The sequence below is a fragment of the Nesoenas mayeri genome, assembly GCF_963082525.1.
Source record: "Nesoenas mayeri genome assembly, chromosome: 13".
NCBI classification, from domain to species: Eukaryota; Metazoa; Chordata; class Aves; order Columbiformes; family Columbidae; genus Nesoenas; species Nesoenas mayeri.
The window spans coordinates 12,481,552-12,508,635 of record NC_137550.1 but is presented as its reverse complement, the minus strand read 5'-3'; the positions used below and the strand labels follow the sequence as shown (position 1 = coordinate 12,508,635).

The window sequence follows — 27,084 nt, the reverse complement described above, 5'->3', positions numbered from 1 at the left end:
ATAAATTTGTGGTTTGTTCCTGCTCACAGAACCGTGTACAGAAAGTTTGATCGTCTCTTCCTGAACCAGAATAACAGAGCAGATACTTGAGAGCGTTTCCTTGGACCTCCTGGAAGTCTCAAGGATGTTCTTCCGGGGTTTTTATAAGATGTATTTATTTGTCTTGCTCTAGCAATGAGAAGTCAATTTTAATCTCATGCATTAAACTTTATATTTAGCTGTATTGTGGTGTACATTATTTGCTTAGCTTTTATATGCCAACCAAACTCAATTGGAATGTATTAGTGATATTTTTTGGTCATTTTTTTATTGCTCCCACAATGTGTATCATAGTTTAGCAATACAGTATTGATTTTCTTATGTTTTTAGATGTATAAAGTACTGTAAGATGCAGAATAGTTTGTGGCACCCCAGAAGAGATCCATCTCTCTTGATTCACCAAATAACCAAGTATAAATTTTCATACTTTGGATGCTTGCCACTTTTGTTAGATTCTATTTCTAGATGAGAGACATGACTTTTATGTTTCCAAAATTATGAAGCATGTACTTTTTCTTATGGACAAATATTTATGTGATTTGAGGCAGAAATATTTATCCAGATGGAAAAAATTTGGAGTGGGGGTGGGAAAATGTGTATAACACCTCTCGGTCTGAAAACAAAGCTGCTTATTAGGCTTCATTACAGCAAGACATGATTCCTGCTGCACTAGATCTCATCTCCGGTTGGTTAATTTGCTATTGCACATTTAGTTGTAAAGGTGACGGATTGTGAGTAGCTGAGCGTTGACTCCAGTTGTGCAGCCTTACAAGTGTCTTATGTATTTCCATGCTGATATGTGACCAAGGCCAATTTGTGCTGTCACCATAAAGTGCTTTTTTCCCTATGTACTCGTTGCCTTGTGTAGTGTAGATCTAGGCGTTGACTCCAATGATAAATCGCTCTATATTGTTTGCACTATTGGTATTTTACTGTGGTATGCTAGGCATGTGCATCCTAAAGAGCCTCTTCAGTATGTTACATATTATTTAATTTGCAAGTTTGCATCTTCAGAACTATTTATGACTCGGTTGTAATTTTGATTCCTCCCACAATTGCTTTCAGTCTCCTGTTTGGTTTTTATGATTTTGGTGTGCTAATTTATAATCTTCTCTGACAAGAAACTTCAGAAGCATTGCAACTAAATGTCAGGTTAATTTAGCTTCTGTGGCCGATTGACTTTAGCATTTGACTTATTAAGAAAAGCTTAATTTTTGATCTGCCCCTGCAGTGAACTTAACCAAACGTACAAAGTTTGAGCAGTAGATAAAAGGAAGCACTTGGAAAAAAGCCACATGTAGCCTGTTAGATTAAATGGATAGATACATGTGGAACATGGGTTGGTGGTTTCATTGAACTGCAATAGTGCTTTATGGTAGGTTATTAAATTCCTTATAGCATACTTTTGATAAAAAATTCAATTTTATTTTTTGTTCAGGTATTTGTTCCATATATTGCTTTATAGGCTGGAGTATTGGGGTTCTGTAGGTTGTGGTACCTGCTTATTCGTTTGTTTCTCCAATACAGTGTCGGTGATTGTGGAGGAGATGAGAAGACAGTTCGGAGCAATTTAAACTGAGCTTCGTAGGCTTGCAGATTTTACATACGTCCCTTCCTTTATCTTGCCACAAAGAGAATATAGGAGTAAAGGAACCTTACTGAGCAGTCAGGTCTGTTTTCAAGGCTGAACATTTTTCAAAACCAGTATCACCTCTTGTGCACTTACATAGTACGTGGGTTATAATTTTTTATTACAGTATTACCCAAAGTCACAGGGTTGATCCGAACAAGATGAGTGAAGAGCTGAACTAACATTTGGAGAGAGTTGTATCAGCCATTCTTCCTTGCAGATGTCTCGGTTTGGTGCAGGTTTCTTGGGGGGAGATAATGGAGGAAAAATGAGGTACTGGATGTGGGGAAACAAATGAGAGGAGCTGCTTGAACTGGCACTGATGCCTCAGAAAATGTCTGTAGAATTGCTGCTTGCAAAGCCTCTTGCTTCTAAATCTTTTAGCATCTAGTGAACGTGTTTGTGGTTTTTATAGTACCCAATTTTGAGCCTTCCGTATTTTGTCTCTCTTTTTAATATATGTAATTTACTGTAAATCTGATATGGGAGATCCAGCCACAGAGTTTCCATTCCACCTTTTAAACTAGATTATTTCTTGGTTTCTTTCCTGTTTCTTAGAAGATTTTTAGCTATTTCTTTGGTAATGGCAATCTAGATGGACCTGTCCATACAGTCTCTCCTTGTCTGTGGTTTACATTCATAGCAGAACGCTAATGGCAGTGATGGAAATGTTTGCTCAGCAGTTAAAAAACATTACCAGCTTCAGGGAAATGGAGGCATTGAATTGTTTGGAACAGTAATTTTTGTTTGTTTAGTGCTTTTCTGGGGTGCCTTAAGGTGGCTCACCCATGCAGAAGGATCTCTGTTTACAGAAGGTTATAGGTGGAGTGACTTGGATATTTGAAATACAAGTCAAGAATCCAAAGGTGCTTGGATTCTGCGTTGAATGATGGCAGCTCCTTAGACAACAGCACAGATGCAGCTTAAGGACTGTTGGAAGATCAACAAGAAACATTAGAGAACAAGGTGGAGTGGGGTGAGGGAAGGTTCCAAATCCCAAGTGAGAGCTCAGCTATAACGTAGCTGATGGATTAAAAAAAAAGGGGGAAAAATGGAAAGAGAGGTGTATAAACCACTTTGAGTGGCAAAGTTAAAACTGAAACTAAAATGCTTATATGTTTTAGTTCTTGTTCTGTGTGACAAATCACACTATATGGATCTGTAGTGGTATTTTTCAGTTGTATCGAAAATAGTGAGTTCTGTCCTTATTTACTGGAGACACAAGGATGTATCAAAATGTGCTGTAAGCTTAATGCCGTGTTCTTAAATCACAAATGGCAAACCCAAAGCCCTTCTGGTGATCTGAGTTTGAGCAATGACCGATAAAATTATTCTTTCCATTCTTTTTGTAATCCTGCTCCACTTTTCCATTAGGATTTTTCCAGGAAGAATATTAAAACATTCTAATATTTCTAATGTGTCAGTGAAGGCAAGATTTTTTCAAGAATTCTTTGTATGAGATGCAAATCATAAACAGCCACATCAAACCTTTTGTGCATCAACATCCCAAAAAGGTGGTTTTTTCTTTCGTGGGATTTGTAGCCCATATGGTTTGTGTCCTCTAGACTGATAAGTTCCCTGTGTGTCACAAGTTTCTTTATTTGTACAATGCATTCTTGACTAAGTTTAAATTGGTGTTGCTAAGTCACTGTGAGTAACCTGAAGTCTTAAGTGAAAACAAATTTATTGTTGTTAGTTTTCAAATGAACTCAAATGCCAAACCCCCCTCTGTTAAATCAAATAGCTCTAATTTGGGCTGATGAAGCTGAGTTTTCAAGAGAAACCCTGTTACCTTTTATAATAATAAAGCATCATATTGATTTCATTTTGAAGAAATCAGAAGCACAAGATGCTAATTCTGCATTATTTCTAATTTCTAACATAACATTATTTCTTTATAGGGCGCCAATGCCTCTGCTTTGGAGAAAGAGATTGGTCCTGAACAGTTCCCTGTGAATGAGCATTATTTTGGTTTGGTCAATGTAAGTGAATTTTCTATGCTTGAAATGCTGGGTTTTAATTCATATCATAATTTTGGTAAGCTTCTCTGTTAGAAACATATCTATGAGCACTTCTAACTTAAAAGCGGACTCTGCATACACACCACATCCTACAATATGGTGCTGTGCCTTGTTATTAACCAAGATATAAATGTCATCTTAAATACAGAAAAATAAGTATATATATTATGAAGTCTTTGAGAGAAACCTTCCTATTCAGGTACGTTTCTAATTATAGGATTGTAATATTTAGCTGGAAAGGGCACTAACTCATTATGTATGTGCATTGTTCATATGTTCTTCTAGAGAAAAGAGATTTGATGCTACAGTGTAAAATTTGAAGCTTTTAAATGGAATTTTGAGCTTTAAAAATGAAAATGTGTCACTTTTCCAAAAAGATATTGCTCATGGGATTAGTGGAAGTTCTTCTATGCAAGAACATAGCCAGGAGATGGCATTGACTTGGTCAATAATTTTCTTACATGTAGTAATATGCCTTCTTTATTTTTTGACAGCCTTGTGTAACAGTGAATCCTTCTGAAAAGCTGTATTTTTTGGTATCTGTCAGTTTGTGTAGAGCTCACTTGCCTGGGATCTGTTGGCCAATAAGAATTGTCTGCCTAAGTTGCCTATGGGGAGAATGGAACATTGATGTTGATCTTGCCAGTGCTTCTGGAGGAGAAAGGCAGGCGTTGCACTTGTGACATCTTTTACCAATTAATATAGAAAGCTGGTTAACAGAAACACTAATTCCATGGCATCATATTCATTATGTGAAACTACAATTTTTGCAGAACTCATGATAAACATAAATATATTTCTGTTTGCTGGTCGTCTGGGTACATTTTGTTGAAAATGGAAAGATATTTTGTTTGACACACCAAATAAGGTTAACGTAACAGTTGAAGTGTTATTTGTTGCAGCTTGTTACAAATGCATTTAATTGACTTCTGTGTGGGTTTCTAGCGGTTTGTGCTCTCAGACAGCAAACTGTCTAAACACGTTGTTATATTCCGTAAGTATGGTGTTAATGGCCATTCCAAAGCTGCTGAGGTTTGCGCCATAATGAGAAAAATGGAAGGCATCTCCAATTGTAACATAAATAGCTGAGCGATGAATAGTGTGAAGAGGAAAAAAATAGCATTCTAAAAATAACCAGAATTATTATAACTGCATCCATTCTCTGTTTTGAAGGACAAAATATTACTAATACTGTTGTGCTTTGCTTCTTGCAACCAATTTCTTTAGGTTTATCGTTTTCACGCTGTTTTTCTGCAGGGCTTTTTCCTGAGTTATTTCTAGTTCTTTCATGATTTGAAGGTAATTGGAGCACTTTAAAGAAGGCAGTTTCATGGCTTCAGCATCACTGCTGGTAAATGTGGTTGCATTGCAAATAGAATAAAGTGTTCACACACACAGAATCACACACAGAATTGACTGGGTTGGAAAAGACCTCAGAGATCATCAAGTCCAACCCTTGGTCCAACTCCAGTCCATTGACTAGATCATGGCACTAAGTGCCATGTCCAATCTCAGTTTAAAACCCTCCAGGGCCGGTGAGTCCAGCACCTCCCTGGGCAGCCATTCCAGTGCCTGACCACTCTCTCTGCAAAGAATTGCTGTCTGATCTCCAGCCTCAATTTCCCCTGGCAGAGTTGAAGCCCATGGCCCCTTGTCCTATTGCTGACTGCCTGAGACCAATCCCCACCTGGCTAGAACTGCCCTTCAGGTAGTTCTAGAGAGTGCTGAGCTCACCTCTGAGCCTCCTCTTCTCCAGACTAAACAAGCCCAGCTCCCTCAGCCTCTCCCCATAGGGCTTGTGTTCAAGTCCCTTCCCCAGTCTTGTTGCTCTTCTCTGGACCCGCTCCAATATCCTTCCTGACTTGAGGGGCCCAGAACTGAACACAATACTCCAGGTGTGGCCTCCCCAATGCAGAGTACAGGGGAACGATCACTGCCCTTGTCCTGCTGACCACGCTATTTTTGATACAGGACAAGATACCATTGGCCTTCTTGGCCCCCTGGGCACACTGTTGTCTCATGTTGAGCTTCCTGTCCATTATTCCCCCCACGTCCCTTTCTGCCCGACTGCTCTCCAGCCACTCTGTGCCCAGCCTGAAGCGCTGCAGGGGGTTGTTGTGGCCGAAGTGCAGCAGCCGGCGCTTGGCCTTGAAGAATTCCTAGCACAGTTAAGGTCATGATTGGAAAGATCTGACTCTTTCGGACTTCTCAATGCAAACCAATTGCAGTTTGAAAGTGCGACACTGCTATGTAATACTGTTTATGTGTGGAGAACTCTCTACTTCAGAGAAGGGTAGATCAATAATGGAGAAATTGAGACATTTCCCAAAGCCCTGAATTGCTCAAAGTTGGAAGGATTGTGTTCCAGCTTGAAAAAAGAAGTCAGAAATGCTGAATAAAAATGCATGGTGTGGTCTTTTTGCAAAGTACTTGGCATGCAGTAAAATATCTAAAATAGATGTTGATTTCAGGAACAAAAGTTCTTCCACGTTACTTTATGTAAAGGTGGTAGACAACAAAGAGAGTTGAAATACTATTTAGAAGGACATTTTCAAAATGTAGATCATGCCATAAAGTGGATTTTTCACCATATCACACTGACTGCTGCAAAGCATCTTGCATCTTACTGGCAGCAATTTTAAAAGCTATTTGGATGGAATGTAAATTCTTTAACTCCTTTAACTCTTCCATGTAGTTTGGTTCTAATAATTTCTCTCTGTATAGATAGCATCGAAGCAGGACATGTATAACCAGTCGACTTGTGGTTTTTTATATGGTTTCACCATTAATATAATTCTGAAATCTCATTAACTACTTGCTCTTTAAACTTGTTTTGACTTAAGATGCAACATGACATTATTTCTTTTTTTGTTAAGATGGCTAATTTCTAGTTTCTTCTGTCTCTTATTTTTCTGGGATTATTATAGACCAATATATTAGATACCTCATCTGAAAACCATTATATTTAATCACACTTTCGGTAGTTCTCTTGCCTATTTTGTCTTCTATGCAAATTCAGTTAGCATGATGCTTATTTGTTTTCTTTGGCCGCTAACAAGCATATGAGTTAGTTTCTATCCTAATTCACATTTGCTCAGCTTGTATATTTGTTTTCCTCATGTCAGTAAGTTTTAACTCTTGTTCTGCGTTGCTTGCATATGGTAGAAATTAATGTTAATGTAACTATAATGCTGTAACCTTTTAAGCTGTTAATGTTCTGTTTCACTCAGCAAACAGATTATTATATTAACTTGAAATCATTCTGCTATAGTAATCACACTGAATTTTGGTGAACATTAGTGACCATATTCTCTGAGTACCACTTAACAAAATAGTCAATGTTCCGTAGTGAGATTTGTATGATCATTTTGTTTATTTAAAATATTTTGTTCTCAATAATCTGGAGATGCAGAATCTCATTGCCAGAATATCTGGGGACAGGCAAAGCCAGGATTTCTTTCGCTTTTTTTAAGCGACAGCATTGTACAATACAGTTGCACAATAAATTGCAAAGAGACATCTTTAAAAACCATGGTGTATTTCTTGGGGATGATACGGTAATATCTGAGTGTTTGCTCTGGTTGAGCAATGCGGAGCGCTGCCTCTGGAAGCTGTTATCGCTGTCCTCCTTTCTCCAAAACGACTTCAGATACAGCAGATGTAAACCAGCTGCTCTTTGAATTTGCCTGCATCTTGTTCTTCTCATAATATTTCATTAGAAACAGGAAATGTTTAGCAGATACCTTGCTAACTATCTCTAAAAAGTACTTTGGGGATCTGACATGGGCAAATCTACCGTCTGAGGTCATGCATTGAGCTCGTTACTGTCACACGGCTGGGACGCAGCGATGCAGATGGGCGCCGTGTGCCTGCGGATGGGTGCTGTCTCTTTCTGTTTCCTTGTCCCTCTGTCCCTGACACATCAGCCCCAGCAGGTTCTCCCATCAGGATTAGTCACATGCTGTATCTGCACAAGTTTGATTTTGTGGTGAGCCCTCAACTGGATGTTTTTTTGTTGGTGCTTTCCTGCTTTTTGTGTGCGCTCAGCATCACTGTGACTGTTGCCTTCTCTTCCTTTTCTTGCTATTACCAGCTGTGTGGATACAAGGATGAATCTCCTACACCATGCCTACATGTATTTCCCCAATAAATGAGCTCTGACAGACAACCTTTCCATTTTCAGTATGTGACATTCTTAATGAGCAACCTTTCTTTGATTACTTCCTAACAGACCTAATATGAAAACGTTTGTTTTCCTTCTGTTCTGTTTTAACCAGTTCGGCAATACCTGCTACTGCAACTCAGTCTTACAGGCACTTTATTTTTGTCGTCCATTTCGGGAAAAAGTTTTGGCATACAAAGTGCAGCCTCGAAAGAAGGAAAGCCTCCTGACATGCCTCTCTGATCTCTTCAACAGTATTGCTACGCAAAAGAAGAAGGTGGGAGTCATCCCACCCAAGAAATTTATTTCCCGATTGAGGAAAGAAAATGGTAAATGAATACATGACTTTTTAATGCAGATTTAAGCATTGGATATTTAAGAATAGAAAACATAAACAGATTTCTTTTTGAGTGAGTCCAAGCTGTCAAGTTTTAACAGATTTCTGGAAGATTTTCGAATTCCTGTTTGCGGTGTGAATTTCAGCACCTGTGTAGCACAGGAGCAGAGATTATATCAGAACGATGCTGTGTCGTGAGAGCATTCTCTAGGTATCTCTGTTTGTGTACTTGCTCAGACCAGGCACAGAGCATTGTATGAGTCTCAGTGCTCCGGTTACTCCATGCTGGCATCATGTTCTGCAGAGGTCGGCTGCAAGTCAGCACGTTTGGGGTCTTTTCTGGAAACCATCATGGGCTAAACAGACCTCACGGAGCTGATCAGAGTCCCTAGGGAAATTTAACCACCCTTAGCCTATTTACTTACATTTGTGGTAGGATAAATTCCTTAGGATGAGAACTGGTGTTTATTTCCCAGGGCTACTTCATGAGGAAGGGTTCTGTATGTTGATGTATAATCTCTGCTTGAATTTGAAAAGATAACAAACTTATAGGAGGGGTCTTTTGCCTAGTGGTGCTGGACTTAATGAACTAATGACCGAAGGCAGCAAATCTGAATTTCTCTATTTTTCTCCCTCCCCAAAGAAAAATAAAAACAAAACAAAAAGCAAACCAACAAACCTAAAAACCAATCATGGTTTTCTTCAGTTCCAAGAAATGCCCAAACTGTTTCCTTTATGTTATATTTCAGCTGCCTGTTTCTTGCAGCCTGAGGAATAGGTGAGGGTAACCTAATATCTGTTGTGGGAACAAAGTACAGTTCTTTAAAGACTTTTAACAGTGTAACCCATGATTGCAGGATAGGCCAGAAAATGGGGAAGGGCATGCGCTGATTGCTAAATCATAGTAACTTGATATTACGAAGTATCTGTATTTTTTCATTCTCCTTCATCTCCTCCTTTGCAGAATTATTTGATAATTATATGCAGCAGGATGCACACGAATTCCTGAACTACCTACTTAACACTATTGCTGACTTACTCCAAGAAGAGAAAAAGCAGGAGAAGCAGAATGGCAAACTCCAGAATGGCAGCATTGAGAGTGAAGAAGGAGACAAGACCGATCTGACGTGGGTCCATGAAATCTTCCAAGGAACACTAACCAATGAAACCAGATGTCTTAACTGTGAGGCTGTACGTTTAAAACAAAACAAAACCTCTTAGATTTTTGCACAGGTTCTGGTTCATTTTTCCTAATACTAAGCACACTTTTTCATTTATTAGGGTAGATGAAATTGCACTCTCTCTATTAAAATATGGAGCATAGCCTATTTTATGACTGTATCACCTCTATGTTCAAACCAATACTCATTAAGGTATGTTTCTCAGAAAAAGCGTAGTGTTTTTTCTGTTCCTCCTCCCTGTTTCCATCGAGGCAGTCTGCACCTGGCTGATCTAAGCTGCCTTTTTGTCTTCGTGTTATTCCTGTGTCAGTGATTGATAGTTCATGTTGTGTTTCTACATGAGAGTTGCTCGCTATTTATTGAACTCTGGGATTAACTGAATTTATTGCACTTTAAGTCTGTGCTTCTTGATGCTGGTCCACAGTGACTCTATTTGAGAGCAAAAGTAGTGCCACGAAGTCTAGAATTAGAACAACACCACCTTCAGACCAGAAATTTGTAGTTAGTCATGTGCTATGTCTAGTTTAATGTTTCTAAAAGAATTAAAACTTAGAAGGGGAGAGAAAAGGAGAAGTGATTACAACTGAAATGGCTGTTCTTGGCATTTTACATGTAAAATTATGGTTATATGGTGAACAGAAGCTCTAAAAGAATTTTGAAATTAAATGTGAGTGTTCCACAAATGGAAAGATGGTTTTCCTAACTGCTAACCCGTTTAATTGAAAACCCATCTGCCTGTTTCTGTGTTTCCTATAACCATTTACTGTTAAACTCTGAAATGCAGCAGAAAGCTGTGTTGGTTTACAAAGCAGAGTGGAATATGATTAAAACTTGTCCAGCTCTGAGAGCTCTGACTGGTTAAAAACTCAGTTTTGCCAGTGAAGTGAGCAGATGTGTCTTGAAGTCTCAAGGGGGAGGCATGTTTTTCCATAAAGGTTTGGTGGTTTTGTGTTGTTTTGTTTTTCAATATTCCCCTCTGGATTGTAACAACACATCAGATTATTTCTTCAGTTTTAGTTTACCTCAAGAAAGGACTTGTGTGTGTATGTAGATTTCTTCCTTATCACAAAGCTCTCTACTTGCAGCGAGGACATTGCGGCATTCCAGCAACGGGTGAAAGAAATCTGCCGGTTCTAAACCGTTATGAAATATTTCTTATTATTCTTTTCAAGGTTAGTAGCAAAGATGAGGACTTTCTGGATCTATCGGTTGATGTGGAACAAAATACATCAATTACACACTGTCTAAGGTAAATGAAAATACTTGTGAATGGAAAAATGGTCAGAAGAAAAGAGCCTAGCTTAGTGGCTCTATTGTGCAGCAGGTGTAGGCTTTGGCTTATGGGAAAATACATTCTGTTCAGAGTGCTGTTCATTTTATCTTTATTGTGGCTTTTTGAAGCTGCTATTAGTTTCTTCAGTTTTTAGTAGTTAACCAATACAGTGATTCATATCTTAGTGGTATGTAAGATTGATTTTTCACTTTCTTCAATGGGGATTTAAATTTGTTACATCATATAGTCAGGTTTTATCAAAACTAAGCACAATATGTTTGGTTTCATAATAATTTCTTGTTTATTTTAATATTGTTATTGCATTTCAGTTGTCTGGTCCTGATGTTTGTGTCCAGGGGTTTCTTTGCTGATAGAAATTTGCTCCGTGTATTTGGCTGCTAGATCCAAGGCTTATCAGCTGCTAGGATACTACAAGTTGTGTCTAACAGCTGGCTTTTTAATAGCTGATAATGGATGTATAATTGCTAGGAGATGAAAGATAATCCAGACTTGTGCTAGCCAGCGGCTCATGGCTGTAGGTCTTAACATTCAATGTCTGCCCCCAAAGAAAACACGGAGTGGCTACCTCTGGAAACAAAACACCTTATTGCTGTTCAACAAAAACCTTATTGCTGTTTATTGCCTATCATGTTCGACTCCTGCCCAGAAAATACGCAGTTAATGCTGGAGGGTGTAGTTTCCAGATTTTTTCCAGCTGAACATTGATACTGCATCCCAAGACTGGCACATATACACCTAAAATATGTTTGGGTATTATGAGCGTTTTGAATAAGAGGAAATTCATCTTCTGTGTGTACTTTGGGGTTTTTTTTCAGCATTATTAGCTTATCTCACTTTTCTTTCATTTCCACAGGGGATTTAGTAATACTGAAACTCTATGCAGTGAATATAAATACTATTGCGAGCAGTGCCGCAGTAAACAGGAAGCACAGAAGAGGTAAGGTTCAAATATTCAGGCTAATGGAAGTGTCCTCTTAAAATGGGCAGTTGTGGGAAAAATACACCTTGTGAATTCAGTCAGAAGAGAATGTATGACTGTTTAGGTCTGTGTTTGGTGGGGAAGGGAGTAAGGAAAAGTGGAGAGACCAAGTAACTTTGTGGCAACCTTATCAGAGAGAAATGAAGAGATTGATTTTGTATTCCTCACAGAAGAGCTTGTATCTGGTGCTTCCAGACACTTGCATTTTCCCCAGTTAACATTAATCAGCTTAAAGCCACTGGAAACCATCCCATCTGCTTTCACTGCGAATACCAAATACAAAAATCTTATTTCTCACCTCATACTTGGTCACAGAGCAGCAAACCAGATTTATTCCATCTATTTCTTCCCATTGATGTGATTGAAAAATGATGTTTTCTACATAGGCAGTTGTCCTGCATTCAGATGTCGATTATGCTGTTAATCTTTCCGAGTAAATGTTGCCTATTCTCACTGGAATATACATGAGAAAAGTGAATTTTTTTTAAAAAACAGGAAAATTTCAAAATAAAATTTTCATCAACATTTTAGATGCCTTTTAAGAAGCTTCTTCGTATTGAAACTGTTCTTGAAAAGCTTTGTTTTAGGTGGTCTGCTAATACCTTTTCCTTTGTTTAACGTATTTTTTGTGGCTCAGAATGCGAGTGAAAAAGTTGCCCATGATTCTAGCTCTGCACTTAAAAAGGTTCAAATACATGGACCAGCTGCATCGATACACCAAACTCTCCTACCGTGTCGTCTTTCCCTTGGAGCTCCGGCTCTTCAACACTTCAGGAGATGCTACAAACCCTGACAGAATGTATGACCTTGTGGCCGTAGTTGTTCACTGTGGCAGGTACGTTGGCTTTGTGGCCCTTAAATGCTTTTAATTGACATTTGAACAGAGTCTGTCATCCATATACCGTTTTATAACAGTACCCTGGCTGACGATATGGGACCCTGCTAAGCAGCGTCAGAGCTAATTGTCCAAAAGTACATATTTTTAAAACGTTTCAGTCTTTTTTACTACTTCTTTTTTCCTGGTTTAAATTTTCCTTTCTGGGTACGTAGGTTTGCTCTTTTAGCAGCTTTCAAATATTTCGAAGCTGGGAGGAGTGGCTGACACACCAGAGGCTGTGCCGTCATCCAGAGACCTGGACAGGCTGGAGGGCTGGGCAGGGAAAAATTGAATGAAATATAACAAGAGCAAGTGTAGAGTCTGTCATCTGGGTAGGAACAACCCCAGGTTCCAGTATAAGTTGGGGAATGACCTGTTAGAGAGTAGTGTAGGGGGAAGGGACCTGGGGGTGCTGGTGGACAGCAGGATGACCATGAGCCAGCACTGGGCCCTTGTGGCCAGGAAGCCAATGGTACCTGGGGTGGGTTAGAAGGGGGTGGTCAGTAGGTCAGAGAGGTTTCTCCTGCCCCTCTGCTCTGCCCTGGGGAGACCACACCTGGAATATTGTGTCCAGTTGTGGCCCCTCAGTTCCAGCAGGACAGGGAACTGCTGGAGAGAGTCCAGCGCAGCCACCAAGATGCTGAAGGGAGTGGAGCATCTCCCGTGTGAGGAAAGGCTGAGGGAGCTGGGGCTCTGGAGCTGGACAAGAGGAGGCTGAGGGGGAACTCATTCCTGGGGATCAATATGGAAAGGGGCAGTGTCAGGAGGATGGAGCCAGGCTCTTCTGGTGACAACCAGTGATAGGACAAGGGGCAGTGGGTTCAAACTGGAACACAGGAGGTTCCACTTAAATTTGAGAAGAAACTTCTTGATGGTGAGGGTGGCAGAGCCCGGCCCAGGCTGCCCAGGGGGGTTGTGAAGTCTCCTTCTGTGCAGACATTCCAACCCGCCTGGACACCTTCCTGTGTAACCTCATCTGGGTGTTCCTGCTCCATGGGGGGATTGCACTGGATGAGCTTTCCAGGGCCCTTCCAACCCCTCACATTCTGGGATTCTGTGATGTCAGCAATTCAGACAACTTGGTTGTTTGAACTGTGGCAAAGAGCAATATTTAAAAAAACAAAACCAACAAAAGCCCCGCACCCTCACCCCTGCTTTCCAAGAAAGCTAAATGAAGTTAGAATAAATCTTGGAAAAACACTGAAACAGAATTAAGTTACAGTTCTCATGTTGCTGCTTGCTAAACCATTACAGGTTTTTTTAGAAGCTGGTGCCACCACGTGGAATAAACTGTGTACTGCTCATCTTTTAAAATACCCTTGTTTTCTTTATTAAATTGTTGTTGTGGTGGTGGTGGCTTCAATTCTGGTTTTAAAAGCAAAGAGGAAAAAATTTCAAGCACTTTTAGGCAAAACAGCAGCCGTGGAAGGCAAAACATTTTTATAACTGCCTTCTGGAAGTGTGAGTTTTAAAGTAATAAGTTATTACAGCACACAAATGTTCTGAAACATTTTTGTGAGGAGCAAGACAATATAATCAACACACTAATATTGCATAGATTTAGTATAAATAAACTGCGTATAGTGAAAGGTGATTTCTGTTGTGGTACAGTTGTGCTACTTTTTATTTATTGTATAACGTTAAGATCTTATCCTATGTATTTTTTTCTATAGATTCTTAATTTGCTATGCCTATAACTACGCTTAGATGTTTTAACAATGATGTTTAATAATTTAGATGTATTAAGTGGCTTTGCTTTTTCTTCTCAAACCTGTTGTCTTATCTAGGGCTTCTAGGAACCCTGTGACCCCTCTGGTCTCAGTTCTTACTAGGAACTTACCAAAGACTTAAGATAAACTACATTTTCTAAATATTGGAGTTCTCAGAACTTGTTTTGAATATTTTGCCCTTAAGTTTCAGTTTTCATTTAGTTGTTCTAAACAAAGAAGTTTCATTCCATGGCGGGTAATATTTTAAGTATATCAATAATTCCAGAAGGATTAGAGAAGTACTTTAATTTGCCTACACCTGATATGAATATAGGTTGTTTTAAAGCCTTGGGTACATGCAAAGTAAAAAGTACTTTGGGGCAGGGGTGGAGTCAGAACCCTATTTTTTTTGGTTGGTAGATTGATAGCTCATGATTTTCCATCCATATAGTTGTTGAGAGTTTTGATTGCGGGGTGACAATAAAACCCTGGCAGATGTATTGTTAACCTCCTCTCCTCCCCTTCCCCCTTTTGCCCCTCCCTCTCCCCCTTCCCACTCAGCAAAGGCGATCGGGAGGGAAAGAAAGACAGAGAGAAGAGAGTTGGAAAAATTAAAAATGTTTTACTAATGCTACTGATAAAATAGAGAAAATAATACAAAATACACAAAACCAATCTGGAAAGTCCCAGCAACTGCAGAGCCGGCACCCGAAGTCCTGGACTGGACTCTGCAGCCAACCGGAGCTGGATTCAGTCTGTCACTGGCCTCCGTTCGCTGGGACGACTAGCAAGTCCTCTCCTAGTGTCGGCCATAAGGAAAAGGGAAAAAAAAGGGACGAGATTGTCGTGATCTCCCACTTTTATATGAAGTATTCACGTGAATGGGATGTTATACTCCATTGGTCAGTTTCTTGGTCACCTGTGTCTCGTTGCCCCTCTCGGGAGATGTGAATCTGTCCTTATCAATAACCTCACATTCCATTGCTATGTTTACCAAAACATGTATCTGGTTCTCCAGGAAAATGCAGCTCATATGAAGCTTTAGCTGACAGGCAAATTCACTAAAAGAGAAACTTGTTTTTAACAAAACCAGGACAATAGTTCATTAACCCAAACCACCACCTTTTCACGGTGAGCATTTGGGATATAGGCAATAGAATCAGACTGGGAAACTGCTTCTGGAAAAGTGGGAGCAGCAGTTGCAGAAAGCCTGGCTGCCGTCAGCCATAGGCGAAACCACACTGGGAATTAAAAATATCTGTGCAAATAAAATAGTTCAGACAGTTATTAAAATTTTTGGACCGTGGTCAAAAGTTTTTGAACAGTGATTGAAATAACTGGCTTTCAATTTTGGTTTTTGAAATAAATGAATGACAATCGGAAATATTTAGGAAACGGTGTATTTTGAATATATTGTATTTGGCAAGTAGCAAAGACAGACATTTTAATTCAAGCAATTTGGCGAAGGCTAAGAACCTAAACGATGTTATGAGTACTATTAGACAACATTAAGAGTCGGGAAACCTAACCCTGCCAGTAATAGCTAGAATCATGAGGGAGAGCAGCGCTCCTGCTTTTGTAGGCACAAGATTAATAAGTCTTTAATCCTTTTTTTCCTGGCAGTGGTCCAAACCGTGGACATTATATCACCATTGTGAAGAGCCATGGCTTTTGGTTGCTGTTTGATGATGACATTGTAGAGGTAGGTATGATTTACCTGGTGAAAACAAGTGTAGGCAGCATCGCTCCCCCAATCTGGTTTTATGTCTGGGATTAGCTTTTGTACCTCTGAAAGTATTTCAGCAAAACACAGAATCATTCCGGATGTTTCAAAGGTAAACTTCAGCATTTTGGGGTATCTTCATTATAGAAATCGTGTGGAGAAGGGCAAACCCACATGAGGGCTGTATTGACCCCTCAGACCACAGTTGTCTTGTTCCAGATCTGAAATGCTCTTGTCTCAGCCCACCTTTTGGGCTCCTTTTTGTTGCTAACTTGCTTTGTGCTAGTTGCATTTCATTGCTGTATTTAAGAACTTCTCTCCTTTGTAGGCAAATCCCCCCCTAAATTGAAGTGTATTAAAACTGAAGACTGTGGGAAGGTCCTGAGAGCATACAAAGATATTTGAGCTATTTGTGATAATATTTAAACAGTCTATTCAAGCAAATTGTTCCTTAACTTTTCTACTAACATATCTGTAAAGACTAATATCCAAAATACTTATATATCCATGTATTTCACGTAATTATCAAGCAAATATTGAACAGTAGAACAAATACCACAGTAGGGCTGCTTTTTATAGAGATGAAAATGTAGTGTTTGCCTCCGAGATCTCATGGTCAAGGTTGAGGCCTCATGCTATGTGTCCAAATAGGTGCACCAAATTCCTTGCTTGTGTTGATATAAAGTTGCCTTTCTCCCGTTATTGTATTTTGAGGGTTATTTTCCTCTGTTTCTGGCATGGCCAAGGTATGTAATTGTGTCAGCAAATTTTGGAAGTAGTGTTCACTTCAATATTTTTAAATGCAAGTATTCACTGTCTTTTCCAGCCAGGAGATAAACTTTACATTTTAAAAGCAGGTATAAAATAACCGCCTTGTTGTTCTCTATTTGTTTTTTATCGGTCACTTCTATGTTGTATCTTAGCTTTTAGGTCAAAATGGAATTTCTTGTTATCTGCAAACACTGTGGGCACTTTTATAGATGTGCCAAAACACAGCTTTTAAATATGTGCTGTCTGTTATTGGACAATAAATTCAAGGAGCTGTCACAAGTAAGCTAGAATGTAGTTCCTCTCTCTTAGAGGGATGCTTTTTTTTGTCTTTTTCCTTCAAGTTACTTTTCTAACTTTAATAATGGCTTTCTTTTTTATGTTAAGTTCATCTTCTTTTACTGAGTTTATCTAAAATGCTGTAAAAACAAAGCTCATTGTTCTGAAATTTCTGCTTTTTGTGTTTTCCATGGTCCTTGGAGTATTCACTGTCTTGATTAGGATTAGCAAGGTAGCCCTGTCCTGTAGCACTGTCTCAGCAGTTTACAATTCCTTTTCCCGCTAGAGGACTCTCCTTGCCTGGAGTTTGCATGTGGTGTTTATTTTCTGTGAAATTTAGGCTTTATTTTTCCGCTGGAAGGCATGAAAAACTGCACAGGAGAGTTTTACACGAGTCATTTGAGACCGTTGGCCCATTCAGATGAACGGTTGCTCCTTGCTCTGCTTTGAAGAGCAGAGGATGAGGATTCCCGCTGGGTTTGTCCCAGAGCATCTCTTTGTAGCTTCTCCTGTCTTCCACATGTGTGATGAACATGAAGGTCCTATCTCACTGTCCTCTATCTATAAGTCCCACCCTTCATCTTTCCTTGACCTTCTGAAACTCACCTGAATTTCTGGAGATTCGGTGATCGGGGAGAACAGGACAGTGGAGGCTTCTCCTCCTCTGCTGATACTACAGGCTGCTGGAAGAAGTAGCTGCAGTTTTACTCATCTGTTCTCTCTCTTCCCTCTTAGTCATCAGCTCTTGAGAATTAATTCCTCACTAGTGCCGCAGGCTGTTCACTGGAAAAGTGAGGTAAAGCCACAACTGCTTTTGTCATTTCCATCTGCTGCCTAAAGACATTGAAGTGTCCACTCTGAACTCGACCAAGTACTATTTTCAAACTGCTTGTGACTGGCCATAAGGTGACACCGCAGGAAATTGCTGTATGTGGCATTTCAGAGGTTGTCCTCAAAAATGGAGTGACAAAAAACCTCCAAATCCCCTAAAATGTGAATTCTTCTGCTCTTCAGAGACTCTAAGAACATGAAGTCAGATTTTTAAGACTTAACATTTTCTGTGTGAACTGGCTGCATGACAAAACAAGTGCTAGTCAGCAGATGACAGGAGATGAGTCCAAAGCTCTTGTGCCTCTATACAGATATTGCAACTGAAAGAGAACATGGGTAAAAGCTTTTTCCCCTCAAGCACAGTTTAAAAGCTTTGTTGCATTTTTGGCAAGTAATAGGAATTAGTAGCTCTGAACCGCCAATAGGAAGTAGTTTATCCTTATTAGCCACTAAATGTCAGAAATGGTGAAGTCATATTTATTTATCTGTTTGGATTGGGTTGGAAGGCCAACTTTCAATTAAATTGGAGATAGATAATAATCAAACATACTACAGCATATGTGAAAAGCAGCTGCATCAAATCCAGGAGGCTGATCAGTCCGCATGGGATACCGTGCCAAGTAAAATTAATTGAGAAACCTGAGTTAATGATCTCTGGCTACTTAGGCGTGTTGTCATTAGAGCAGCTAAGTGAGACATTACAGTGACAGGTTTTATCTGAGAGAGGGAAAAGTGTCCACCCAGGGACTTCTCCACATTGAGAAAAGGGGGAGAATGATTCTACATCTTCACTTCAATATTTGTTCAGTTGGATGCAATGAATGGTACGCAAGAAAAGGAGTTGGTTTGGGGAACCAGCAGAGTTATCTGGAAATGAACAAAGAATATTGGAGCTCAGTTAGCAGGAAAAATAGTCATAACGCCAGGTGAGGCTGCAGAATCCTAAAAATAGTTGTGAAACCATCAGCTTGGTTGTTCCCTTAAAGCTGCAACTTTGTAGTCCACTTTGTGGTCTATATAATCCTCTTTCAGTCCCACGGTGTTTTCTGTGGGTAGTGAAATTAAAAAAGGAAGTCAGATTTGCTGTGAGAAAACTAAAAATATCTGTAGGATGAATTAATCTAGATCAAATGTTTGAGTTGCATTCAAAATGAGTGGTGGAAATAGACTTGATTGCATGACAAGTTACTTGGCACTTAAAATAAAACGTTTGAGTTGTCTCCTAAATATATGACAAGGCCTATGTACCTGACAGTTTATAGGAGATGTTTGGTTAATAAATGGGGTGAAAATACAAAAGCCCTTAGTACAGTATTGCAGCTTCTCTGAAGTCTTAGAATGGAGAAGAGAGAAAGGCAAAACATCTCCTTGGGGTTTTTTCCCCCCATTATTTTGTTCTTAACATCCAGAGTCCTGAAGGTATTTTAAAATACTAAAATATAGTGCTGAGCAACAGAGGTCACTGGGAGTGGTTTATTTCAGTGTTTGGTCGCTGTGCTTGCTCTCCACTGGCTGCAGAGGCACATTCAGGAATGTGAAGCCAATCATTCTCAGGAGCTGGATCGAGACTCTGGAACTTGCATCTTTAAAAGACCTTTAAAATGCCCTACAGGCCTTGCTGGTTGGAGGAGAAAATGGGAAAACAGCTTTTCTGCATTTAGTTCTCAACTTGAAATAAAAGCAGACCATCTATTTGTATCAATATGGCAAATAATTTATTTCTCATAAGTGAAAACCTTGTGATAATATTGCAGTAGGCATTGTACTGGCAAATCCTAAGGAAAGGAAGTTCTTGTAAGGCCAGAAGGTCATAACCAGATGAGATCCACAGATTTCATGGTATAGTTAGCAGTAGCACTTGAGGGCTTCTCTATGTAAAAGGATCACAAGAACTTGAAAATCTGGGGGTATTTAATCTGAATGTTAAAAAATGTTCCAGATGGTCATTATGTACTCCCAGCTGTACAAAAATCTTTGCTGATCAGTGACCGCTTTTTTAAAATGTACATTACGAACAGTCAGGTAACATCTATCTGAATGCAAAAGCAAATACTAAAAAAGTAATGTATTCTTTTAAGGATACATTTTCCTGGGTCCCTTTTTTCATAGCCAGGCTTAAGAGTGCATTGATTCTGAGAGGTTTATTATTTCATCTTTATTTCTTTGTTTCTCAATAGTGGGTAAGGTAATAAGTGGAAAAAATGTTTTGTTGTGTTGGGTTGGATTCAATGATACTGAAATATTGTTGCATTAATGCTGGGTGGCTTTCCAGCATCACCCCCAAGAATGGAAAATAATGCTTTGTCTGGGAAAGGGATTCTTGGTGTGATGTTTTGACTGAGGCTAATTATAACTCTCATTAATTTTCAGAAAATCGATGCCCAAGCCATTGAAGAATTCTATGGGTTAACATCAGACATTTCCAAAAACTCAGAGTCTGGATATATCCTCTTCTACCAGTCAAGAGACTAAGATAAGAGATACATGTATACAAATCAGATAAAAAAGGGATCAAGATATGTCCAAATGGAACGTGTTTGTGAGAGCAGAAGCAGCTCCTCGTTGTTGCCGTAGGACCAGGACAGACGGAGCGGGGCGAATCGAGGTGTCTCCCTGCCCTTTGGTGGAGGATTAGTGCCGACTGCCGTAACAAGAAGAGCTTTTGTTCCAGTTTTCTTTCTGGGCTTTTTTTTACGTGCTATCTTCCAAAAGCTGTGTTACCTCTACTTGAAACCTGGCTGCTTATTTGTTCACGAACTGAAGAAGAGATTTAAAAGTAGCATTGTAGAATTTTTACCGTTTAACGTTGGCCTGAGGCTATACCTTGGTTTCTGCCATTGTCGTTTTTCTGTATTTTAGCAGAACGATTTCAATATTCAGTGTCAGCTGAAGGCATATTTTAGGATATGCACAGCAGCTGGTTGCTGGATATTTTGGGTGACTCAGACTTGAGAAGCAGTACAAAGCTAAGACATATTGGAAATGTCAAGTCTGTAGTTTTTGTTACAAAAACCCTCTCTCTGCAGCATTGTAAATTCCCCGTTATGCATTATCTTGGTTTTAGGTAACACTAACAGCACTGATTCTTTGTATATTTTTATTTTTCCTGTTCTGTTTCTTCTTCAGAAGGTCTAGAACTTTGTCCATGTTCAGCCTAGTCTCTTGTGCGTTTTTCTTTTGAAGTCTTGACTCAGAGCCTCATTGCTGCAGATTTAAGGGGAGCAGTTACCTTCTGAACAATATGTCTGGCAACCAGTTGCTGTAGAAACTTGGAAGTTACAGCATTTCTTGGAGCTATTGTGTAAACCAAAAGTGCCCTCCTTCCGAAACAGGATCTGTTCAACATTTCGTTCAATACGTCGTAAACTGATGCAACTCGCGTTTTGAATCTATGCGAATACACAGAAACAGCACTAGTTGTGAAGAGTTAACCAAGGGAAGCATTATTTATGTAGCTAATCCAGTTTGTAGTCTTCAAGATAATGAACAAGTAAGAAGGAAAACAAACCACCCAGCCCAGATGTTACCTTGCTAAGTGTTCCTCGTCACCCGTTGGTAATGTTCCGATCCATCTGGGAATCACAACACTCCTCTAAAAATGCTTCTGATTGTTTTACCTCTATAGGCCTTGCTTAACAGGGGAAATTGTTAGTCTTTTGAAGACTGAAATTAAGTAATTATCCGTTATGTGTGTATATATTATAATCTCAAGGATAACTAGAAAGAAAAGACTAAGGAAGTTTGTAAGAAATCTCAGAAAATGTTCTGAAATGTTCTTTTTGAGAAGTCCTGTTGCCGTGCCAAAGCTTGTCACAGCTGGCTCTAAACTACCAGTGGAAATGAATATCTTCCTTTCTTCATCTTGTTAGGTGACGTGAGAGCTGTCCTCTGTGTGGTTGTTCCCAGCACAGCCGTTCGTGGTATCTACCAGTGATTGTTGTTCTTGAGGATATTTAACTTATGCAATTCTGTGGCTTGTACAGGATAGAAAATATTTTACCAAAATACTGTCCTCAGGAAAACAGCATTTCACAAACAGTTTCTAGTTGTGGCTCTATGTATCTGTTTCTTCTTATCACAACCAGAAACGTCACGTTAGCAATTAACTCCTGTCTTCAAGATGCAAATGAATCACTATCATTGTGTTCCAGCTGGGTACAGCTTCCATCCTCCTGGCACATCTCTTCCAGAAGAGAAAATATGGATACTGGGTTTTTAAATTATTTTGTATTATCCAGAGTACTGTCATTTGAAGAGCCGTGTTCAATAACAGCAAACGTTCTTGTCATCTTGTTCCTGTCGTGTGCGAATTGTTGCTGGCTGAGAGCCTTCTCCCCTTGTTCACACACAAGCTGTGAGTCTCTCCTGGTGGCGCTCCCAGAAGCCTATCATCACCAAGCCTTGCAAAAAATAATAAGAAGAGAGCACTGAGTTAAAAATAATCTAAGCAGTAAATACAAGAATTAATGTAGTACACTAGACATGTATTTTGTATATCTGGCAAGACATTTTTACAAATAAAATACCTGACTGAGAGATAATATTGAAAGATATATACTATAGATTAAAAACTGTTAAAAGTGCACTTTTGCTACAGATTTATAAGGAGACTAAAAGGAATTAAATTGGAAGAGAACGGTGCGATGTTACTTCTGTATAATAGATGACCCCACCTGTCTCCAATAAAGGTCATGTATGATCAAATGCACATGGCCCAAATGCTTTTCCTTGTATTTCAGCCCCAGGCAGAAACAGACGGCCGCGGTTGGGCGCTCCCTCTCCTCAGACCTTCTCCCTCCGCGTTGGCTGGATTTGTACTTCTATAACCTGTGCACGAGCGATTTAAAGCAAGAGAAACGAACAATTCAGCGTCACGGATGATCACTGGAGAGGTTTGGCAGGGCCTGGTCCCCGGTGCGGGTGTTCCTTGGGCTGGGCAGCAGCCCCTGGAGCTCTGCCCTTGCCTTTCCCTCTCATTTCCTTTCTCCCTCTCCCTCTTTCACCCCTTGCTCTTGGATTCCTGAAGACTTTGTTGCAAATATTATCTGACTGATCTGGAACAGAGGCATTTAAAAGCAAAGATAGTACCATATGCTTGGAGCTTTATGGGTTCGTTGGGGGACAGGTCTTCATTTCTGTGTCGTTCATTGGAGTTTATGTTTCTATGGGGAAAATTGGATCAAACAAAGGCTGTTCCCATGAGGAGGAATTCGTGGGACTAGATCAGGATGCAACGGAAGCAAATGAGATTCAAAAACGACAACTGCTCTGTAAAACCATATTTTAAATCCAAAATACTGTCTGGTCCTTGTCCGGCTGGACCACACATTAGCAATAAATAAATGGAGCTCATTTTAACGCTGGTGAATGTTTGACTTCCAGTCACTTTTGAAAAAGTATTACCCAGAATTACTTTTCTCGAGGGCAAACAACCAAAATCAGAACAACTGAAAGCGACGTGGCTTTAGCTTGGAGCACAGGTAAGGGAGGATTGATACCAAGATTTGGGGGCTGGTCTTGTCACTTCAGGTCTCCTCCAGAACCTGGTGCTGGAGTGAGGGTGCTCTAAAGACCATCCCATAATTATTATTTCTCTCTGCTCGCCAGCAGCTGAAGCAAAACTCACCCCGTGTGGCTATTTTGCTTCCAGGTCAGCAGATCCTGTGGTTTGTGGAGAGGCTCTGCCCTAAAGACTTCAGAAACCAGAGCTGTTTATGAATTGGTGTTTGTGCTTGGCATGTTCTAGTTACCAGCAAGAGCTTTTAAAGTCACCGTGCCAGCTCGGTTTAGGATTTGTTTAAAACAAATCACATTTGATTGGTACAAGAAAGAAAATAGACTAACAAAGGCCCCTGAGACAAGTCAAACCTTCCCATTGTAGTCCTCAGTGCTCATCAAAAGGAAACAATTCCCTGAAACATAATTAATTCTCAACATGTAAAGTCCTGCCAGCATTTGCCGTTGTTGCACTAATTAACCTTCGGGCTACTTCTGTCTGCTTCCCTCCCTTTCCTGCAACATCAGTCCTATCTGCAGGATTGGTTTCCACCTACCCAGCCAGCCTTTGTTTGGTTCCTGAAAGCAGCAGCCGACTGGGATTAGATGTCTGTACGTGATAGTTCAGAGTATGTAAAGTTAAATATGAAGCGGTAGCGGTGGGATAGCGCGACGCTCATCTTGGACTTTTCCTCTGAAGACAACGCTTTGCAAAGGAAAAGGATTTGATGCTTTCTGCCATCTGGCTGCTCATTTTAATCAAGTCCCCTTTGTGTCAGCGGGTGTTTGGAGGGGATGCTGGCTCTGTGACATCCGGGGAGCTCGGCTTGTGTCAAAGCTCAGCCCACGGTGAGGATCTCACTGCTAGAGGTCGTATGTACAACAGAGTGTAGGAGCGTTGAAGCTGGTGGCACGGACTGGGGAGCATCACAGGTCCCTGGGCAGGCTGGGACTCGAATGAACCTGTTGTAGTGTGTACAACATCTCTGCACAGCACCCAAAAGGGGAAGGACAAATTCCACAGGGGCAGTATATCGCTTGGGTTGCCAACAATGAGCACGTTTAGCCGTTGGCAGCTGTTTTGGAAGCTCCTTCATACTGTGCCAGGGTATGTTTGTCTGGGACGTGGGAGATGGGTGTAGGAATAGATGCTCTTTGAGACCACCATGATGGGGTCTGGACCCCTGGGCCCGTGTCAGGGGCTTTGAAACAGAAGGTGACTTAGAAACCCCAAGAGGAGCAGTTAGACCTGAAGGGCCAAGCTAAGAAGGGATTTATGAAGGTCTTAAAATATCAGGGCTCCCAAAGTATTACTCTAGATACATTGGCCCAGTTTTATTGAGGGCAAAACGGTTTCGGTGCCATGCTGCTGAGAAGTGTCCTCTGCACCTGGACCAGGGAGCTGCGCCGAAGCCCGGACATGCAGTGGAGGCACAGACTACACCGCGGTTTGTGTAAAGAAAATCAAGTGGTCCCAGCTGGGTCTTCTGGTGATTTCCGAGGTGGTGTGCAAGAGGAAACCTGCAGGGAAAGGGCAAAAGGGCAAGGCTGGGGGCTAGAGCTGCGTTTGGGGTCAGGAACATCCCCAGATCTACCCAGAGTTCGTTTCCTTTTCAGGATGCTTTAGCAAAAGATAGCGTGTGAGGAAGATAGAGGTGGAAAGAGACATTTATATGGCTTCAAGGCCTGGACTTAGAAGGGACAAGCTAACAGGAGCTTCAGCTGCCCAGCTGAGTGAGCTTCAGACTGACCACCACACCATGGCTGGGGATAGAGGTCGGGTCAAATGTGACTGAAGTCATTTCTTCTGTCTACCCCTAAGTATAGACACAAAAGACAATAGCAGGTAGTTTTCAGCAGGAGATGAATAACTTTGTAATTAAGTACCCTAATTAGTGGTCTATTAGCGCATTTGTTTCCTTCTGAGAGGAGCAGCGTGCATCTACCGCAACAAGTCACCGCGACGCTGTAAAGCAGAAAGTGGGACTGTGCCGTGGAGAAACGGAAGCGGGGAAGGGGTGGCCCGAAGGAAAGGAAACCACAGTGGGGAGCAGAGGGCTGGTGTCTCGGAGGTCTTTGTGTGACAGACCCCAGGCAAAGCCAGCAGGAAAGAGGTATTTGGCCAGGAACCTTGTGTTGGTGTCAGCACAGACTTCACACCTTGTGAGACCTCCTTGTCTTGACTCGTTTGCACCCCCTACAATTTGGGTTCGTTGTTCCTTTTTCTCTTAGCAACAGGCAATTTGAAATACGCTCAGTATTTTGAAATCGTCAGGTCTGTGGTGGTGTCTCTGCAGGTCGGGGGCACTGAACATTCCAGGGGCTGTTGCAGGTGGGAAGTCTTGTCTCAGTGGCACGTCTCTACCTCTGTGTCCCTGGGTGATGAAACACATGTGGGTGGATGTTTGGGCTTTAACTGGGGCACCATCAAGTTGCCATGTGCTTTTCAAGTCTGAGCAACACCTGTAAGCTCCCCTGCCCCGTCACCTGGACAAGCCAAGTGCCAAAGGATTGCTCCGTTACGAAACTCCTCTGGGTCCCTTTGCTTCCACCCTCACGCCAGCAAACACTCAGCTCCTCCCCGGCAAGAGCACAATGAATTGCCTGAAAGAGCACGTGGTGGTGATGGGGGAAAAGTGTTATTCCTGGCAACCCTTTCCAAGTCCTCTTTTTTTATCTTTTTACATTTTCTGATGTTAAACTGTTCATTTTCAGATTTTGAGTCACAATGTTTCTCCACGCAAAAGGCCACGAGTTTGGAAAAAATCCAGTTTATTCCTTCAAAATTCTTTGCCATCACTTCAGCACGGAAGAGCCAAACCACGCTGGTACCTGCTGCCGACATGCATGGAGGAACAGCCCCGACATCTCCGTGTCCCTGCACCGAGGACACTCGCTGACACCTTTCTAAGCCTCCTGGCAGGTGTTTGGGGTGTCCCCGAAACGTGGGGACAAGTGAGGATCAGAGAATGAGCCTTCAGGTGGGAAGGGGTTTTAAAGGATGTGTGAAGCCACGAAACAGAGCAAAATGAAAATATTTTCATTAACTTAGCCCTAAGGTGCAAGTTACGCAGAGCTTGAATTTTACCCTTATTTGCTTGGTTTCTCATGGGCGGTATAGAACTGAAGATAAAACTAGGTTTGAATTTCTGAGGCCTCACAGTTTCTTTAGACTCAGACCCAGCAGAAAGGCCAAACTTGGGTTTTACTGAAGTTTCCCATCCATCCCCCAACAGGAGGAGGTTACTGGATTTGGGAAAACCAGTTTCTCCAGGCTGCTCCTCCACAGTTTGAGCCAAGTGCTTCACCAGCAGCGACTCGGGGAGCGAAGGATTCCCGTGAGAGCTGGCAACCGCATTATCTTCTAAAAATATCTTCTGACAAAACATACAACCTCTCCGAAATAACCCATCTGAAAGCGCGGGATCCAACTTTGGGCTCTCTGGAGGCTGCAGCTCGGCTCACAGCTAAAGGGCAGTAATTGCAGCGGTGTCACCTTCGGTCTCCTGGACAGCCATCCTTCCTCAAGGCACAGCTGGCGAGAGGAGCTTGGAGAAACCGCTGTGTTAAAAGGGCTCTGCTGAGAGGGCGGTGTTGAGATTCTGATTGCGGGGTGACAATAAAACCCTGGCAGATGTATTGTTAACCTCCTCTCCCCAATTCCCCCTTCAGCTCCTCCCTCTCCCCCCTTCCCACTCAGCACAGGCGATCGGGAGGGAAAGAAGGACAGAGAGAAGAGAGCTGGAAAAATTAAAAAT

The 27,084-nt window shown here is 41.0% G+C and overlaps 1 protein-coding gene across 5 annotated transcripts in view; it reads left to right on the top strand.

Moving 5' to 3' along the window:
- The window catches only part of LOC308045342 (ubiquitin carboxyl-terminal hydrolase 12-like), a 35,435-nt gene extending 9,312 nt beyond the window's left edge, over positions 1–26,123 (top strand). The window contains exons 2-10 of one of the 5 annotated variants that reach the window (XR_013922753.1): positions 3,571–3,651; positions 7,968–8,181; positions 9,154–9,380; positions 10,543–10,619; positions 11,518–11,601; positions 12,281–12,478; positions 15,853–15,931; positions 20,201–22,722; positions 26,042–26,123. Coding sequence is in view for 3 of the 5 variants with exons in the window: in XM_080352578.1 (XP_080208704.1) it covers positions 3,571–3,651; positions 7,968–8,181; positions 9,154–9,380; positions 10,543–10,619; positions 11,518–11,601; positions 12,281–12,478; positions 15,853–15,931; positions 20,201–20,302 (1,062 nt within the window). In the remaining 2 variants the exon portion in view is untranslated. Of the gene's footprint in view, positions 1–3,570; positions 3,652–7,967; positions 8,182–9,153; positions 9,381–10,542; positions 10,620–11,517; positions 11,602–12,280; positions 12,479–15,852; positions 15,932–20,200; positions 23,018–26,041 lie in introns of those variants that run through there. The other 4 variants (XR_013922754.1, XM_080352580.1, XM_080352579.1 and 1 more) reach the window with 4 other exon arrangements.
- The last annotated feature ends 961 nt before the right edge of the window (positions 26,124–27,084 follow it).